Source organism: Hemitrygon akajei, chromosome 26 (assembly GCF_048418815.1).
Source record: "Hemitrygon akajei chromosome 26, sHemAka1.3, whole genome shotgun sequence".
Lineage (NCBI taxonomy): Eukaryota > Metazoa > Chordata > Chondrichthyes > Myliobatiformes > Dasyatidae > Hemitrygon > Hemitrygon akajei.
This window is the reverse complement of record NC_133149.1, coordinates 34,221,697-34,238,646: the sequence shown is the minus strand read 5'-3', so window position 1 is coordinate 34,238,646 and position 16,950 is coordinate 34,221,697. Positions and strand designations below refer to the sequence as shown.

The 16,950-nt window shown below is 41.4% G+C and overlaps 1 protein-coding gene across 5 annotated transcripts in view; it reads left to right on the top strand.

Moving 5' to 3' along the window:
- pou2f3 (POU class 2 homeobox 3) overlaps positions 1-16,865 on the top strand; it is a 34,995-nt gene extending 18,130 nt beyond the window's left edge. For 4 of the 5 annotated variants that reach the window (XM_073029813.1, XM_073029811.1, XM_073029815.1 and 1 more), the window contains exons 6-13: positions 595-686; positions 1,332-1,526; positions 2,152-2,293; positions 7,798-7,943; positions 8,760-8,921; positions 12,202-12,268; positions 12,744-12,852; positions 13,853-16,865. In XM_073029813.1, the coding sequence (XP_072885914.1) occupies positions 595-686; positions 1,332-1,526; positions 2,152-2,293; positions 7,798-7,943; positions 8,760-8,921; positions 12,202-12,268; positions 12,744-12,852; positions 13,853-13,892 (953 nt within the window). In that variant the 3' untranslated portion in view covers positions 13,893-16,865. The remainder of the gene's footprint in view (positions 1-594; positions 687-1,331; positions 1,527-2,151; positions 2,294-7,797; positions 7,944-8,759; positions 8,922-12,201; positions 12,269-12,743; positions 12,853-13,852) is intronic. The other variant, XM_073029814.1, reaches the window with a different exon arrangement.
- The last annotated feature ends 85 nt before the right edge of the window (positions 16,866-16,950 follow it).

Sequence of the window (16,950 nt, the reverse complement as noted above, 5' to 3'; positions counted from 1 at the left end):
CGGATGTAGATGGGGGCGAGCTGTCCGGGTTACATTCAGAGGGAGTAACACCATGACGAGCTGCAGTGTTGATGGGAGAGAGGGGAGCTCCAGCAGAGTTTGGGGTGCACTGGGCTGATGAGAAATGGAATAATTAGGTTATCTTGGTAAAGGATGGTTGGTGATGGGGACTGCTGTCCATTTTGCGGCAGGAGAGGGCTAAAGATCCCTTCGCAGTTGGGAAAGGGAATACATTGATGGGTTTGAGAAGTTGGGGAGAGGGCTCAGAGCAGGGGTTCCTTACCTGGGGTCCATGGCATGAAAAAGGTTGGTAACTCCTGGCTTGGACCCACCTGGATGGATTGTTTGAGGGAGCGAGTTGGCATATGTGTGATTGAGGGCAAGGGACCCCTGATAAGTGGGTTTGATTGGGTACTTGGAGCAGTAAATATCTCTGTTTCTGAAAACAAACTCACATTGTTAATCAGCATTGACATTGAAATTATGGTTGATTTTTCCCTCTTTTTGGACCTTTAGACTACAATATACTGTTTGGAGGAGGTTTGTAGTAATTTTGTGATATAGTCATTGCATAATTTGTTCAAATATTTTCAGGTTCACTTCAGTCTCCCAACTTGCTTCCGTTGTCTCAGCAATCACAGAGTTCCCTCTGTTCTCCTCAGACTGGCGTTGGGCTCACTTCACAGGTTAGTGCATCATCTAAAGGGTTTCATTTAAACACTAAGCAACTTCTCTCAGAGCTCTTCCACTATTTACTTCCAGAGTGAGCAAAGACTCCTTTGCTGATCTGTAACTACATGGCCAAAATTGTACCAGGGTGGAAGGTTATCACAGGAGTGTCACAGACTGTAGTCTAGTTAGGCATCGTTACATTTGTGTGGAATTAGGATTGTGGGATTGAGATTGCTGCAAATGGAAATTTATTGTTAAATGTGTTTGCCTTTTCTGATGAATGAAAAAATACCGTATCTAGGGCTTGTGGTATTAGGCAAAGAGTTTGGCTGTTGGCCCAGAGCAGAGAATAAACTTCTTCGGTCAAGACTTCTGAAACTTTGGAAGTCTGCATTTCCTGTGGACTGTGGAAACACAGTTGCTAATTTGTTTAGGTCTGACTCACCAGCTTTTTGGGAATGATCTGATAAATGAAGCAGATGGGAGAGTGCTGTTGATAGTATTGCAGTTGTGATCTTACTGAAGAGGATTACAGGGATAAGTGGTCTGTTCCTCTGACTTATGGTAAGACTTTAATTGAAAGGTTTTTCTGGACAATTTCGTTCTCCTGAATTTTGTGCTCAAGCCCATTAACTGGATTTATTTTAATAACTCAACAGGCAGTAATTCGATCAGGTCTCATGGGCTCAACCCTGGAGTCACATTTGGAAGCTCTTCCTCCTCACCAGGTCCCAAAGCACATTGCTCCAAAGCACATCCCTCCTGTGCAGTCAGATGAGCCAAATGACTTGGAGGAACTGGAACAGTTTGCAAAAACATTTAAGCAAAGGCGAATTAAGCTGGGTTTCACTCAGGTAAGACAACAGGATGCAGCAATTGTTGGGGATTCTATGTGGCAAAGGAACTCTTGGTGTTTCTCTCTCTAACTATACTGGTCATATGAGCAGCTGGTGCATATCACAAGTCCTGTTTATGCGACCACTGACGCCATCTCAGAGTATTTATAATGGCTGGGGTCAACCATCTTGTGAAGACACTGACCAGAAGGAGAAATGGCAAACCACTTCTGTAGAAACATTTGGCAAGAACAATCATGGTCAGACCATGATCGCCCACATCACACGACGTGGCACATATGATGATGAATTACAGAGGAAGTGCAGGGACAGGTTGTGCACAGACAATGAGCAAATAATCTGTTTCAGTAAATTTGGGTGGAAAAAATGTACATTGGCCAAGACAAGGAAAAACACATTTTATTTTTAATTAGGTCCTGGGGATCTTTCTCATCATTCTGGGAGTACACGTCTGGTCTTGGTTTCATCCAAAAGAAAGCACCTTGGATGGTTGAACTATCATTCTTCAGAAGACTGTTAGCTGAGACATTTATGCTTGATTCTCCAAAGTGATTCTTAAACTCTGGCCCAGTTGAAAGTAGATGGCAAGTTTTCACATCCCTAAATTCTTCTTTCTTTGCAGGGAGATGTTGGATTAGCGATGGGAAAACTGTATGGAAATGATTTTAGTCAAACTACAATCTCCCGATTTGAGGCTTTGAACCTGAGCTTCAAGAACATGTGCAAACTCAAGCCGCTGCTGGAAAAATGGCTGAGTGATGCAGGTATCCAGCTCAAATGAGTGCTTCTTCCGTCGGTGCTCCTCCCTAATGCAGCTGAAACTGTGCTCTTCATGTTGTCAGGAAATAAAAATATTATTTTACAACTCCATTTTCCCATTAAGCAGAGTGTAAACACCAGACTTCCTCACCTGGCTGATTATTCCATAGATACATCCCACTGAATGTCAGGTTACTCTTGTGTTAGTTTGTAAGATGTTTCTCACCAACGTGAGGGGGCAAAAGTTCAGTAATATTCAAGTTTTCCCTCATTCATTTTGTAATCAATATCCCTTTTGAAGTGTGTCTCTTTTAAGTAGTAATTCAGAAATTTGCTGAGCTTTGAGAACTGCATTGACATTCTTATTCTGTTCAAGGCTGGGATATGATTCTTGTCAGTTCAGCTTTAGCAATGATGTATCCAACTTGTTTCCATGATAATGATAATAGTTACTAGCTGTCCACATACCATCAATGTTACCAGTCAGTAGACAGCCCCTGACTGAGGGTGAATTTTCACAGACTCCCTGGTGTGACTCACTAAACACAGAACAATCAAGCACGGGATTATATCTTTTAGTCTACAATGTCTACACCAACCATGATGCTAATCCAAATTTAGCCCATTTCCTGGCACAAGGCCTTTATCCTTCTATTCTCTGACTATTCGTGTGTCTGTGTAAGTGCTTCTTAAACAATATGCCACCATATTCTACCAAGGTTCATTTTGGTGCGGGCAATCACAGCAAGTACAAGAAACGCAATAGAATCAGTGAAAAACTACACACAAAGATAGACATACGACCAATGTGCAAAAGACGACAAACTGTGCAAGTACAAAAAAGAAAACCAATAATACTATCTCACTTCTCTTCTCACTGCAGTCATTGGGCAGGAGGTAGAGGAGCCTTGGGTCCCACATCACCAGGTTTTGGAACAGTTATTGCCCTTCAACCATCAGGCTCCTGAACCACTGTGGATAACTTCACTTAGCTCAATGTTGAACTGATTCCTCAACCTAGGAACTCACTTTCAAGGACTCTACAACTCATATTCTCAATATTTATTTATTTATTTATTACTTGCTTATTTATTGTTATTGTATTTCCACAGTTTGTTATCTTTTGCACTTAGGTTGTTTATCTTTGTGTGTAAATTTTCATTGGTTCTATTGTGTTTCTTGTATTTACTGTAACTGCTGCATGAAAATGAATCAGTAGAATATGGTGACATATATGTACCTTGATAATATATTTACTTGGATCTTTGAACTTCATATCTGCTTTTGCACTTCCCCCTGTAGCTCGTAGCCCTGCGCCTGTAGTGTAAATCTTTAATCTTTGCCCCATCACCTTAAAAGTTGTGCCCTCATGGAATCTTTAAAGCACAATTTAAAAGGAAATGAGTTAAGGGACACATCAGAAGGAATATTGGTTATTCGGTGAATAAGGAGAAACCCTGAATATCACTGTTTCAGCCCCTTTGTATAATGATCTTTTGACATTTCATCCCAAAAAAGACAGCATTTTCCCCTATTAATGGCTCTTATCATTTACAAAAGACTGCAAGATACAGGAGCAGAATTAGGCCACTCAGCCCATCGATTCTACTCCACCATTCCACCATGGCTGATTTATTATCCTGTCAACCCCATTCTCCTGCCTTCTCCCAGTAACCTTTGACGCTCTGACTAACCAAGAATCCATCAGCCTCTGCATTAATACACCCAATGATTTGGCCTCCACAGCCAGCTGTGGCAATGAATTCCACAGATTCACCACCCTCTGGCTAAAGAAACTCCATTCCTACATATTCATGTGTCTTGTCTAACAGCCTTTTAAACACCAGCATAATTTCCACCACCACTCCTGGCAGCACAGTTCAGGCACCTACCATGCTGTGAAAAGCAAAACAAAACTTGCCCTGCACAACTCCTATAAACACTCAGAGACCCGGGGAAGCAATTCTGGTTTACCTATATACTATCTGATTTATCTATATACTACTAAAAGTCTTATGCTCTGTCTGTCTGTTTGTGACCTCCAATTAGCGCAAACGGTGCATTACAGTTGCACTACTTTTGGTTAAATCAACTTAAAATGTGCTAACTTACAGAATGCAGGCAAAGTTCAGGGTTATATATTTGTATAAAATTGTTTACTTGCCAAAATCAGCTGCCCCGTTTACAGCCAAGAGCTGATCTGCCGACATGGAAATGGGACGCGGCAGCAAGACGCATGCGCACGGCCAGCCTCAGCAGCGACACTAAGCGGAGCAAAAGGGCAGGGCAGCTCTATTTCGATTCTCTCAAAGGGTGCCCCAACGGGTCACCCCGTTGTCTAGTATGCTACTAAAACTCATGCTCTCTCTGTTTGTGACCTCCAATTAGCGCAAACCGTGCATTACAGCGGCACTATTTTTGGCTAAATCGACTTAAAATGCGCTAACTTACAGAATGCAGGCAAAGTTCAGGGTTATATATTCGTATAAAATTGTTCATTCGCCAAAATCAAATGCCCCGTTTTCACCCGAGAGCCGATACGCTATTGTGGAAATCGGGACGCGGCAGCAAGACGCATGCGCACGGCCAGCCTCAGCAGCGACACTAAGCGGAGCAAAAGGGCAGGGCAGCTCTATTTCGATTCTCTCAAAGGATTTCCCCAACAGGTCACCCCGTTGTCTAGTATACTACTAAAACTCTCATGCTCTGTCTGTTTGTGACCTCCAATTAGCGCAAACGGTGCATTACAGTGGCACTACTTTTAGCTAAATCGACTTAAAATGCGCTAACTTACAGAATGCAGGCAAAGTTCAGGGTTATATATTCGTATAAAATTGCTCATTCGCCAAAATCAAATGCCCCGTTTTCACCCGAGAGCCGATATGCTATTGTGGAAATGGGACGCGGCAGCAAGACGCATGCGCACGGCCAGCCTCAGCAGCGACACTAAGCGGAGCAAAAGGGCAGGGCAGCTCTATTTCGATTCTCTCAAAGGATTTCCCCAACAGGTCACCCCGTTGTCTAGTATACTACTAAAACTCTCATGCTCTGTCTGTTTGTGACCTCCAATTAGCGCAAACGGTGCATTACAGTGGCACTACTTTTAGCTAAATCGACTTAAAATGCGCTAACTTACAGAATGCAGGCAAAGTTCAGGGTTATATATTCGTATAAAATTGCTCATTCGCCAAAATCAAATGCCCCGTTTTCACCCGAGAGCCAATTTGCCGTCATGGAAATCGGGATGCGGCAGCAAGACGCATGCGCACGGCCAGCCTCAGCAGCGACACTAAGCGGAGCAAAAGGGCAGGGCAGCTCTATTTCGATTCTCTCAAAGGATGCCCCAACGGGTCACCCCGTTGTCTAGTATACTACTAAAACTCTCATGCTCTGTCTGTTTGTGACCTCCAATTAGCGCAAACGGTGCATTACAGTTGCACTACTTTTGGCTAAATCGCCTTAAAATGCGCTAACTTACAGAATGCAGGCAAAGTTCAGGGTTATATATTCGTATAAAATTGTTCACTTGCCAAAATCAAATGCCCCGTTTTCACCCGAGAGCCGATATGCTATTGTGGAAATGGGACGCGGCAGCAAGACGCATGCGCACGGCCAGCCTCAGCAGCAACACTAAGCGGAGCAAACGGGCAGGGCAGCTCTATTACAGCGGTCAAATTTTGCTAATCACCTTCACCATCAGCATGTGCATGATTGGGACAGATCTAACTGCCACCCATCAATAAGAGATAAATAAATCTTATTGCAATGACGTTCTTTGAGACACCCATAAAAACCTTTGCTGCAGTCAAAGGACAGCGGTCACGTCCATTTAGGAGTGCGCCAACCACATCATCAAGAATAATCAGCATCTTGGAGGCTTTGGTGTTACTGCTTCGTAACTGAGTACAGTGAAAGGTTTCAATGGGACATTCAATCACGTAGAAACTGTATCAGGGCAGCTGGAATCCATCGATGCTGGCTAATTATTGTTAGATATATAAGCGAAAAGACTCGCACACTGAGTACAAATAAATATCAACAAAATATTTTTAGCTTAGTTGAACTATTACAAAGCGTTAGCACCATTGTGCAATTAAACACATTATATTCAATTAAAGTTAATTTCTTGTTTCTCTCATTCCTATGTAAGTAGTCTAAAATTATATTTGTGTTCAGCTTCAAGCCGACTATCATAAACGAAAAAAATCTGAGGGGGCACCACTTTTAAAAAAAAAAATTGTTGGAGCTGCAGGATAGAAATGGGTCCATGATTGAAATGCAGATTGCAGTCGGAGCTAGGGACGAAACGTGGAAAAACTGAACAATATTTCCAAAAGTTTAAGCTGGGAAATGCTCAACTTCTTCAAATATATCACATAATAACCCGTCAACACCACCCACCCTCACCAGCGGAAAGGGACTGCATCTGCGTTTGGTCCGTCCCTCCCAGCGTGCATTGTGGGAGCTGTAGTTCATATGGTTGAGTTGAAACCCGGGTTAGACGGTAAGTAGGGACGGCTGATAGCGGTTCTATGGAGGGAGGGGGAGCTGGGGTGAGCTGTCAGCCAAGTCTCTGATACGTCAGAGGAAAACTAGAAATGTTGCCATCAGAAGTGTCCGTCGTTAAACTAGGAGGAGCTATATTTGCCTTGCTACGCGTCTTTCTTCTTTAATAAACTGAGTTTTCCATCTTCAATTTCCAAAGCAAAGTAATACCAATAGCATTCTTGAAAATTTAATGTTTATTCTGGTTACATCAGACTGCACTACCCTTCTTTCAAAGGGTGCCCCAATGGGTCACCCCGTTGTCTAGTAATTTTATAATCTTTTACCAGGTCTTCCCCTGCCCTCTGACGCCCCAGAGAAAAAAATCCAGGTTTGTCCAAACTCTCCCTATAGCTAATATAATCCAATCCAGGAGAACTCCTGGTGAATCTTTTCTGCATTTTCTCTAAATCTTCCACATCCTCCCTCTAATGCAACAGCCATAACTGCAATGATACTCCAAAAGTGTTTGATCCATAGTTTTACACAGGTACAACATGACCTGCCATCTTCGTACTCTGTGCCTTGACCAGTGAGGGTGAGCCTGCCACTCAATGAGTGATGGACTTGCACCCAAGATCACTCTTTACATCAATGCTCCTAAGGGTCCTGCCCTTTACTGTATACTTTCCTCTTGTATTTAACCTCCCAAAAAGCACCACCTCACACTTGTCCAGATTAAAATCCATCTGTCATTAGTCTGCGTAAACTTCCAATTGACCTGTATCCTGCTGTTTTTTGAAAACTTTACTCTCTGCAATTCTACCAGTTTTTGCATCAACTGTCAACCAACTAATCAGAGCACCTTCATTTTTTTAAATCCAAATTATTTTGTATATTTTAAACAACAGATCCCACACTGATCCATGTGGATTTCCTCAAACAAAATAGATACTTTCTCTTCTCTTGGGTTGTGGTGTACCTGCAGTAATGAATCTCATTAACACAATGTTTCTTTGGGTAGAAAATGTCCCCTCTGATTCTACACTGAACAGCCTGGCATCTCTCACTCCACAAATGATTGGGTTGGAGGGTCTTGGCCGCAAAAGGAAGAAGCGGACGAGCATTGAAACCAACATTCGCCTGACCCTGGAGAAGCGTTTCCATGAGGTGAGTTTATTTGAACAGTGCTAACGTTTGTCTTTTTCCTGTACATGCATAAAACTTGGCAAACTAATGGTTGTGGCCTGTGATTTTTTTCTTTTAATTTATCCTTTCTCTCCATCTCCTCTCCCTGTTGTTCCCATTATCCTCATGTTTGTCTGTCTGTCTCTCTCTCTCTCTCTCTGTCCATCTCTTCACCATAACAGTTGGAAGAGAAGGCGATTAGTCAACCATTTGGGATTGTCGTTGGTGAATTCTCTTAATTCCCATTTACTAGCCGTGTCTTCATAACATACATAGAGCACAGATACAGGGCCTTTGGTCTAATGAGTCCATGCTGATCCTGGCACTCAAACAGCTAGTCCCAATTTCTAGTATCCAACTCATATCAGTGTAACCCCCCCAGACCTTTGTGTACCTATCAAAATGCTTCTTAAGTGATGCTAATTGTATCTGCCTCAACCACAGCAGCCTTCAATAACTTTACTAAAGAATAATCTTTTGGTACTGAGTAGGTCCGACAGCATCTGTGGAAAGGACACGGACAGTAAAAATTTGAGTTGACACCATCTGGAATTGGTCTCAACCTGAAATGCCGACTGTCCATTTCCCTGCCTGACCCACTGAGTTCCTCCAGCATTTTGTGTAGCCCAGATTACAGCATTTGCTGTATTTTGTGCTAAACCAATCATTTGTCATTAACCCTCTCCTGGACATCGTTCGTTACTACTACTTATACTGTTCGACCTTGTAGTTGTATTGCAATGTGGAATGTACCTGCTGAGTTCTGAAATAATCTAATTTATTGATTCTTATGATCAGAACTCTAAGCCCAGCTCCGAAGAAATTGTGATGATTGCAGAACAGTTGTCAATGGAGAAAGAAGTTGTCCGTGTTTGGTTCTGTAATCGGCGTCAGAAAGAGAAGCGGATTAACTGCCCTATTGCTCCATCCACCAAAACACCAATGTACAGCTCAAGACTGGTGAGCCTCAGGGTTGTTGATGGTTATCTTACTGGCGATCATTCCTCCCGTCTTGGAGACTTTGTTTATATTGGATACCCATTCACTCTGCTACAATCCAATTTCTGTTCTCACCTATATTTTGAGTAAATCAATTGTTAAACTAAAATTACATTAGTGGGGAGAATTTTCTAATTGTTGCTTATGGTAGACTTGCCCTTATCAGTTAAATTACCCACATTTTTCTCAGCAGGTTGTTGCAAGTGGGAGTTGGAAATGGCACATCAGTCTCTAGAAAGCAAGGATGGCCTTAACTAGATAGACTAAAGGATTGTGAAATTCAGATTGAACAAATAAATTCAAACGGGTGAATTCAGATTCAGAGCGGAAGAAATATTGAATTCAGACAGAGATAAATATGCAAAGTTAATTTTAGAGCTAGGAAAATGACGTGCTCCATGCAGCATTTAAAAATGAAGTAAAGTTTTATTCTTGTTGAATTGCAGTCTGCTCTGACTTCCCCTTCCTGCCTTCACATTGGGTGACATTACTAATGTTTCTGCCTTCCTGGATACTCTTTCCCCCCCGTGTCCTAAATCCTTCTGGCACCAAGCACTTGGAGGGGGGGGACCTTTGAATCCTCTATACTGCAACACCCCATTTCCATCTTCCCTACACCCCTCCACCCCAAATGCCCCAAAGTGCTGTAATATCATACATCTGTTAGCAACATTTCTGCAACCTCGTGCTTGGATCACTGATATTGCATTTGCAACTGAACCACAATGCAAAGGATCTTATTAATGACCTATGTGATTTTTGACCATAGTAACAGTGACTGTCCCTAACTGTTCCTCTAAACATGTCTGCAATTTTTAACAATGCCTCTCCTCTCCTGACCACTCATCTGGTTTCATTGTCTCTCCATTTATTGCCAGATAATCAGTAAAAGCAACTTCAATTCCTACAGGTGCACCATCAGCTCTGAAACTTTTTCCATGACCTATGCTTGGTCCCCTTGTGTTTTTCACCAATAAGCTGCCGCTTGGACATCATCCAAATGCCGTTGGTATCCATGTGATCTGACAACAGTAGGGGTGCTGTGATCTATTGGTCTGGACCAATAATCTAGACTTAAAAGTTCAAATTTCGCCATGGACCTTTGATGGATGCTGCTTTCTTGTGGCAGAACTCCTTGTAGATGTGCTCAATGCTGGGGAAGGCTTTGCCTCTGATAGACTGGGCTGTAACCACCATTTGTTGTTGGATTTTCCATTCCTGGGCATTGGTGTTTCCATAACAACCTGTGACACAACCAGTTAGGATACTCTCCACTGTGCATTGAAGTTTGTCATCATAGAAACACAGAAAACCTGCAGCACAATACAGGCCCTTCAGCCTACAATGCTATGTCGAACATGTACTTACTTTAGAAATTACCTCGGGTTACCCATAGCCCTCTATTTTTCTAAGCTCCATGTACCTGTCCAGGAGTCTTTTAAAAGACCCTATTGTATCCGCTTCCACCACAGTCGCCAGCAGCCCATTCCACACACTCATCGCTCTGCATTTAAAAAAAAACTTACCCCTGACATCTCCTTTGTACCTACTTCCAAGCACCTTAAAACTATGCCCTCTCGTGCTAGCCATTTCAGCCCTGGGAAAAAGCTTCTGACTATCCACACGATCAATGCCTCTCATTATCTTGTACACCTCTAACAGGTCACCTCTCATCCTCCGTCGCTCCACGGAGAAAAGGCCGAGTTCACTCAACCTATTTTCATGAGGCATACTCCTCAATCCAGGCAACATCCTCGTACATCTCCTGTGCTCCCTTTCTATAGTTTCCACATACTTCCTGTAGTGAGGTGACCAGAACTGAGCACAGTACTCCAAGCGGGGTCTGACAAGGGTCCTATATTGCTGCAACATTACCTCTCGGCTCCTAAACTCAGACTCACGGTTGATGAAGACCAATGGACCATATGCCTTCTTAACCTCAGAGTCAGCCTGCACAACAGCTTTGAGTGTCCTATGGACTCGGACCCCAAGCTCCCTCTGATCCTCCACACTGCCAAGAATCTTACCATTAATACTATATTCTGCCATTATATTTGACCTACCAAAATGAACCACCTCACACTTATCTGGGTTGAATTCAATCTGCAACTTCTCAGCCAAGTTTTGCGTCCCATTGATGTCCTGCTGTAACCTCTGACAGCCCTCCACACTATCCACAACACCCACAACCTTTGTGTCATCAGCAAACTTACTAACTCATCCCTCCACTTCCTCATCCAGGTAATTTATAAAAATCACTTAGAGTAGGGGTCCCAGAACAGATCCCTGAGACACACCACTGCTGACTGACCTCCATGCAGAATATGACCCTTCTACAACTACTCTTTGCCTTCTGTGGGCAAGCCAATTCTGGATCCACAAAGCAAGGTCCCCATGGATCCCATGCCTCTTTACTTTCTCAATAAGCCTTGCATTGGGCACCTTATCAAATGCCTTGCTGAAATCCATATACACTACCTCTACTGCTCTACCTTCATCAACATGTTTAGTCACATCCTCAAAAAATTCAGTCAGGCTCATAAGGCACAACCTGCTTTTGATAAAGCCATACTAACTATTCCTAATCATATTATGCCTCTCCAAATGTTCATAAATCCTGCCTCTCAAGATCTTTTCCATCAACTTACCACTACTGAAGTAAGACTCACTGGCCTATAATTTCCTGGGCTTTATCTGCTCCCTTTCTTGAATAAGGGAACAATATCTGCAACCTTCCAATCCTTTGGAACCTCTCCCGTCCCCATTGATGATGTAAAGATCATTGCCAGAGGCTCGGCAATCCCCTCACTCGCCTCCCACAGTAGCCTGGGGTACATCCATCCGGTCCTGGAGACTTATCCAACTTGATGCTTTCCAAAAACTCCAGTACATTCTCTTTCTTAATGTCTATATGCTCAAGCTTTTCAATCTGCTGTAAGTCATCCCTACAATTACCAAGATCCTTTTTTGTAGTGAATACTGAAGCAAAGTATTCATTAAGTACCTCTGTTGTCTGCTCCGGTTCCAAACATGCTTTTCCATTGTCACTCTTGATTGGTCTTATTCCCTTAGGTCTTATCCTCTTGCTCTTCACATACTTGTAGAATGCCTTGGGGTTTTCATCTCCAAAATCAAAATGAATCAAATCCATTGAAGATGTATTCTGATTAAATCAACAATTTTAGTCATTTAAGGCACAGGGTAAACACAGTTTAAAAACTTGTGTTATTTGTTTTTGTAGGTTTCTACGTCTGGATCCATTGACCCTCTGATCATGACACATGCGCACAACAATTTGAATATGACAGGTAATAAGTTTAGGAATCAATTGCATGGGCATACTGTAGGGCAATGGAGAGGTTGGAAGGTGATGGTAGAAGCCCATCAGTCTCTGTCTCACCCCCTCCCTCTCACTTCTAGACTCCAATCAACTTCCTCTGCTCTCTGTCCTGATGCAGGGTCTTGTTGATAATCCCTTTGCTTCCACTAATGCTGTTTGACCCACAGATGACTTTGAGCAGTTTACCTTTCGCTCCATCATACCACCATTCTTGTATTTAGTTGAAAAAATAATGTGATTATTGTTTCTTTGTCACCCAAATACTTCCAAGGACAAATTTTTGCTTTATTTGATTTTGAGTATTAGCATTCATTACCCCAAATTTGATGCCCTTCATTGTCATGGGTACATGTGCTATAGAGTTGCAAAGAGGACTCTGGTGTGCCTGATCTGAATGCTCAGTTTGAGTGTGACTCTCTGTGCTCTATTGTTTGTTTTTCAAGGAGTGTCTTCCTCCAGTATGACCAACAGGCCTTCCTCACCAGTCACATCATCCACTGAGAGTGGCCACAGCTCAACGAGCAGTCAGTCTGGGCTCAGCACTACTCCAGGGTAAGGAGCATTGGAAAGGTATCTGGAGCAAGGCAGGCTTCCAAATTGTCTTTGGAACTGCAAGTTATCCATGCCACCTTGCAGATGCAGTATAATCAATGGACAATAGCATTGGCTATTCTTACAACGACAGATTTGCCTGCTCTGTGTGTTATGCTAATGCATCTGTTAACATTGCCGTGTTGTAAACCAAGCTGTTGCCTGGTTGCTTCATGATCATCTCAATTTCTAGCAAAGGGAGTTAACTGCAGATTGATCAAGAAATGGGAACCAAGTAGCCAATGTGAACCTGCAAGGCAAATAGATATTCTTTTTAACTTCTCAAGCCTATAGATGTTTTTTTCATTTTTGTACTGAGTTACAATCCCACACTTAGTGTTAGGTTTTCAACCACAATCAGACCCACATGCTACATTGACCATAGAATATTACAGGCCCCTGCACCCACAATGTTGTGCCAACCTTTTAACCAACTCTACGATCAGTGTAGCCCCTTCCCTCCTAAATAGGCCTCCACTTTGCTATCATCCATGTGTCTATCTAAGGGTTTCTTAAATGCTCCTATTGTATCTGTCTCTACCACCACCCTTGGACTGAACTCACCATTCTTTGTGTAAAAGAAAAACTTCCCCCGACATTCCCCTTGTACTTTCCTCCAATTACCTTAAAATTATGCCCCCTCATATTAGCATTTCTGCCCTAGGAAAAATTCTCTGACTTTTATCATCCTGTATACGTCTATCAAGTCACCTTTGGCCCTCCTGTGCTCCAGGGAGAAATGCCCTAACTTGCTCAACCTATCCTCATAAAACATTGTAAGCCCTTGTAGAAATGTGAAGTATGGAATGATTGCAGTTACTCAGTTGCCTCTCCCCTCAATAACACAGTTCTAGCAGAGATAGGTCTGTGCAGATACCTTTTGACTCGGTTACTTTTTGATTCTGTGCTGGAGGCAACAAAGTGTTCTGCTAGCAACTGACTATTGACTTTTGTTTTGCAGCTCACGATTCTGGTGGAATAGTCCCTCATTTCTTCACTGAAAGTTCTGGGATTTCACCTTCTGATCAGCCACTTCTTCAATCCTCAGTTACTGTTATGCATTTTACAGGTGCACTGTAAGGGTGGACAATGGAAAACATGCATTACTCAGAGACAACATTTAATGCAAAAGTTTTAGAAGTTTTGCAATGAGAATATAAACATTGCAATTTAGTAACAATGGTCCAATGGACTGAGTGTTGTGCTGCCTTCAATGTGTTCTCTTCACTGCCAATCAAAGCTAATGGAGCATTAAACTGCAACCTTCTGCCATTCTGATCTCTATCCAGTGGATTTATTGGTGCCTCTTTTTGTGCAAGTTACAATAATGTTACCATGAATCTTTCACTGTATATTAAACCTGACTCCCTAGATGTTAGGAAGCATTTGCAGGCCCACTTCTGTTCCCATTAGCAGAATGTTATTTTACTTCCAATTAAATTTAATATTCACCATACCGCTGACTCCATTCTGACTGGCCAGTGGTTGTGTGAGTATCTTGCATTCATGCTATAGCTACTGGTCAAAAAAATAATGGGAGCTGAACCTCCATGATTTCTGTGTTTGCTTAATATTGGGCTTTTTAATTGCATTAATGTATGTATAATTCAAGATTGTGTGTAGCAAAAAGACATTTCTTTTAACCGTGTAGTTCACCTTTATAATGTCTGGGATTGTTGCTCACAACCCTTTAAACTGCCGAACTGCTTTAAACTGTTTGGTTCTGGGCCTTGGGCAATAATCTTGGCATTATTGTGGGCCTGCTCCTCAACTAAATTCTGGGGCAACAGAAACAAATCTGAGAGAATATTAGAAAATGGGTGGCAACCTAGATATGCCCAGTCGTTTTGATATCCCATCAAAATGTGTATGGTATCATTATCTATTTGTTGATTAGAGAATGCAGGCTTTTGCATTACAGATTGTGCCAACAGCCTTAAGTAAAAGATAGTTCATACAAATATCTGCTTTGACCTTATTAACTCCGCTTAAAGGTTATATTTTCCAATTCTACTTCCTCTTCTATCCTGGGTTCAATATTGAGGAATATTTTCAAATACTTTCCCAACCAAACATTCCCATGTTAAACACATTCCAAAATTTAATTAATTGGTCACATTATCCATAAAAAGTGATACTTATTACTTTTAGGGCATCTTCTTGTAATTGCCTGAGTTTTTTTTATTAATGTAAATTTTACATTCCAGTTACATTAAATTTGTGATTTCAGTGAAAATCAAAAGCTACTTAATCCTTGCCTTCACCAAAGTACATCATGTTATCATACATAACCACTAATTTTTACTCATTCCATAGACCGTGATTGAGGATAAAATGACTGTGATTGAGGATTAGAACTGCTGCAATACATAGACACCAACTACAGTACAACAGAGTGGGTATTGCATTAACAAAGTATAATATTCTGGATAGTTTGACAGTCGGTCTATCTAAGGAAACAAGCAAGTGATGGAAGAGTGTTTCAGATCTCAGAACTTCAACTGATTGTATCTTGTTCTTAGTAAAGTGACAAGAATATAAAAGAGGGACTTCCATATGTATAAAACTAAAACTATTCCAATTGGCTTTACAGCTAGTAATGCATTTTTATGTACAGTCACTGTTGTATCAGGGAAGCTAAATGCATATACAATAGCATCTCTCAAACAGTGGTATAAGCATATAATCTATATTTGGTAATGTTAACTGAAAGAGGTTGATAAGGACACCACAGCTGCTTGAGCTATTTTTTTTAGTTGGTCTGATATTGAATATGAGGCCATATTTCACAATATTAAACTGCTTCATCTGTGGTATTTGAAACCACAATGTATATCTGCTATAAGCTCAGTTATGCTGACAATAACGTACTTACTACTTTTTATTATGACCAATAATATTATTGGAGGTAGCATCAACAGTTTAGCCTAAATAAAATTCGTAAGCTGCAAAGGAAGGAAATGGTTTAGCTCATTTGTGTGATTGCTAGTTTTGTTTTAGAAGTCCAATTTGAAAAGGATCCAAAAACATTAAATAAAATGCTGCTCATGTTGGATATCTGTTTTTTTAAAAATAGAAATACATAAGGCGGCAAAACAGTTGAGGAATTGGAGGTGAACTTAGTGAAATAAAAGTTCAAGGCAACATTCCTGAAGAAGGAGAAACAGTGTAACATTTCAAATTGTTAACTTTCAACAGAACTCCATAATGCTTTAAGATACAGCAAGGAAGAAAGTGTAAAGAAGAATAGGGGATTTTATACAAGTGAGAAGCAGTAGAGATTACGGTAATTGATTAGAAATGGCAGTGCAAGCCAAAAGATAATAATCAGACCCATAGAATAATTTGTGCCCTCCAGAGAAAATAACAAAATACTTAAGAGAGTAGCATAAAATAGAATTTGGGGTGTTAAGGCCCAGGGATAATGGGAATAGATTGCTGAAGTGAGCTGTGGGATGGGGCAAATAGAAGTTCTTCGTTTTGTGTTCTTCAGTCTCAGTTTGAAGGTAGGCCCTGACTTGCCATCTGGAATTGCACTGAAGGATTGGTCTTCCTGAAGAAAACAAACAGCAGATGTAATCAATGTCATAACAACATTCTGTCCATCCCGTTTTTATTTATTTTTCCTTCTGATTTCTACATGTTATTTATGATGTTGCTGTGTTGCTAAATCATGTGAAATCTAGACTTAAAATACTTCAGGCTGATGTGATTTACATGCTAAGGCCGAATATGAGTATCTGGAAGGAGTTGAGGGAATTTGCAAACTAGTACAGTAATGTATTTCAAATAGTCTCAAATATTTGAGGACTCGATATCCAAATAATTATGTGTGAAATGGGGTTTTGTGCATGATGTGTGGAAGTAGCTTTTGATTATTTGTAAGACTCTGCCTCAGTGGTCGGGCCACCTGCCTTCAACTTTGTACGTTTAGTGTAATAAAGTTTTTATTAAAGCTAAGAATGAATTACAAAGCGGCGACTCGTCTCAGCTTTCTTAGGATTGACGTCAAACCGGATCAGAGACCGGAATTCAACAATAGGATGTGGTTAAATACAG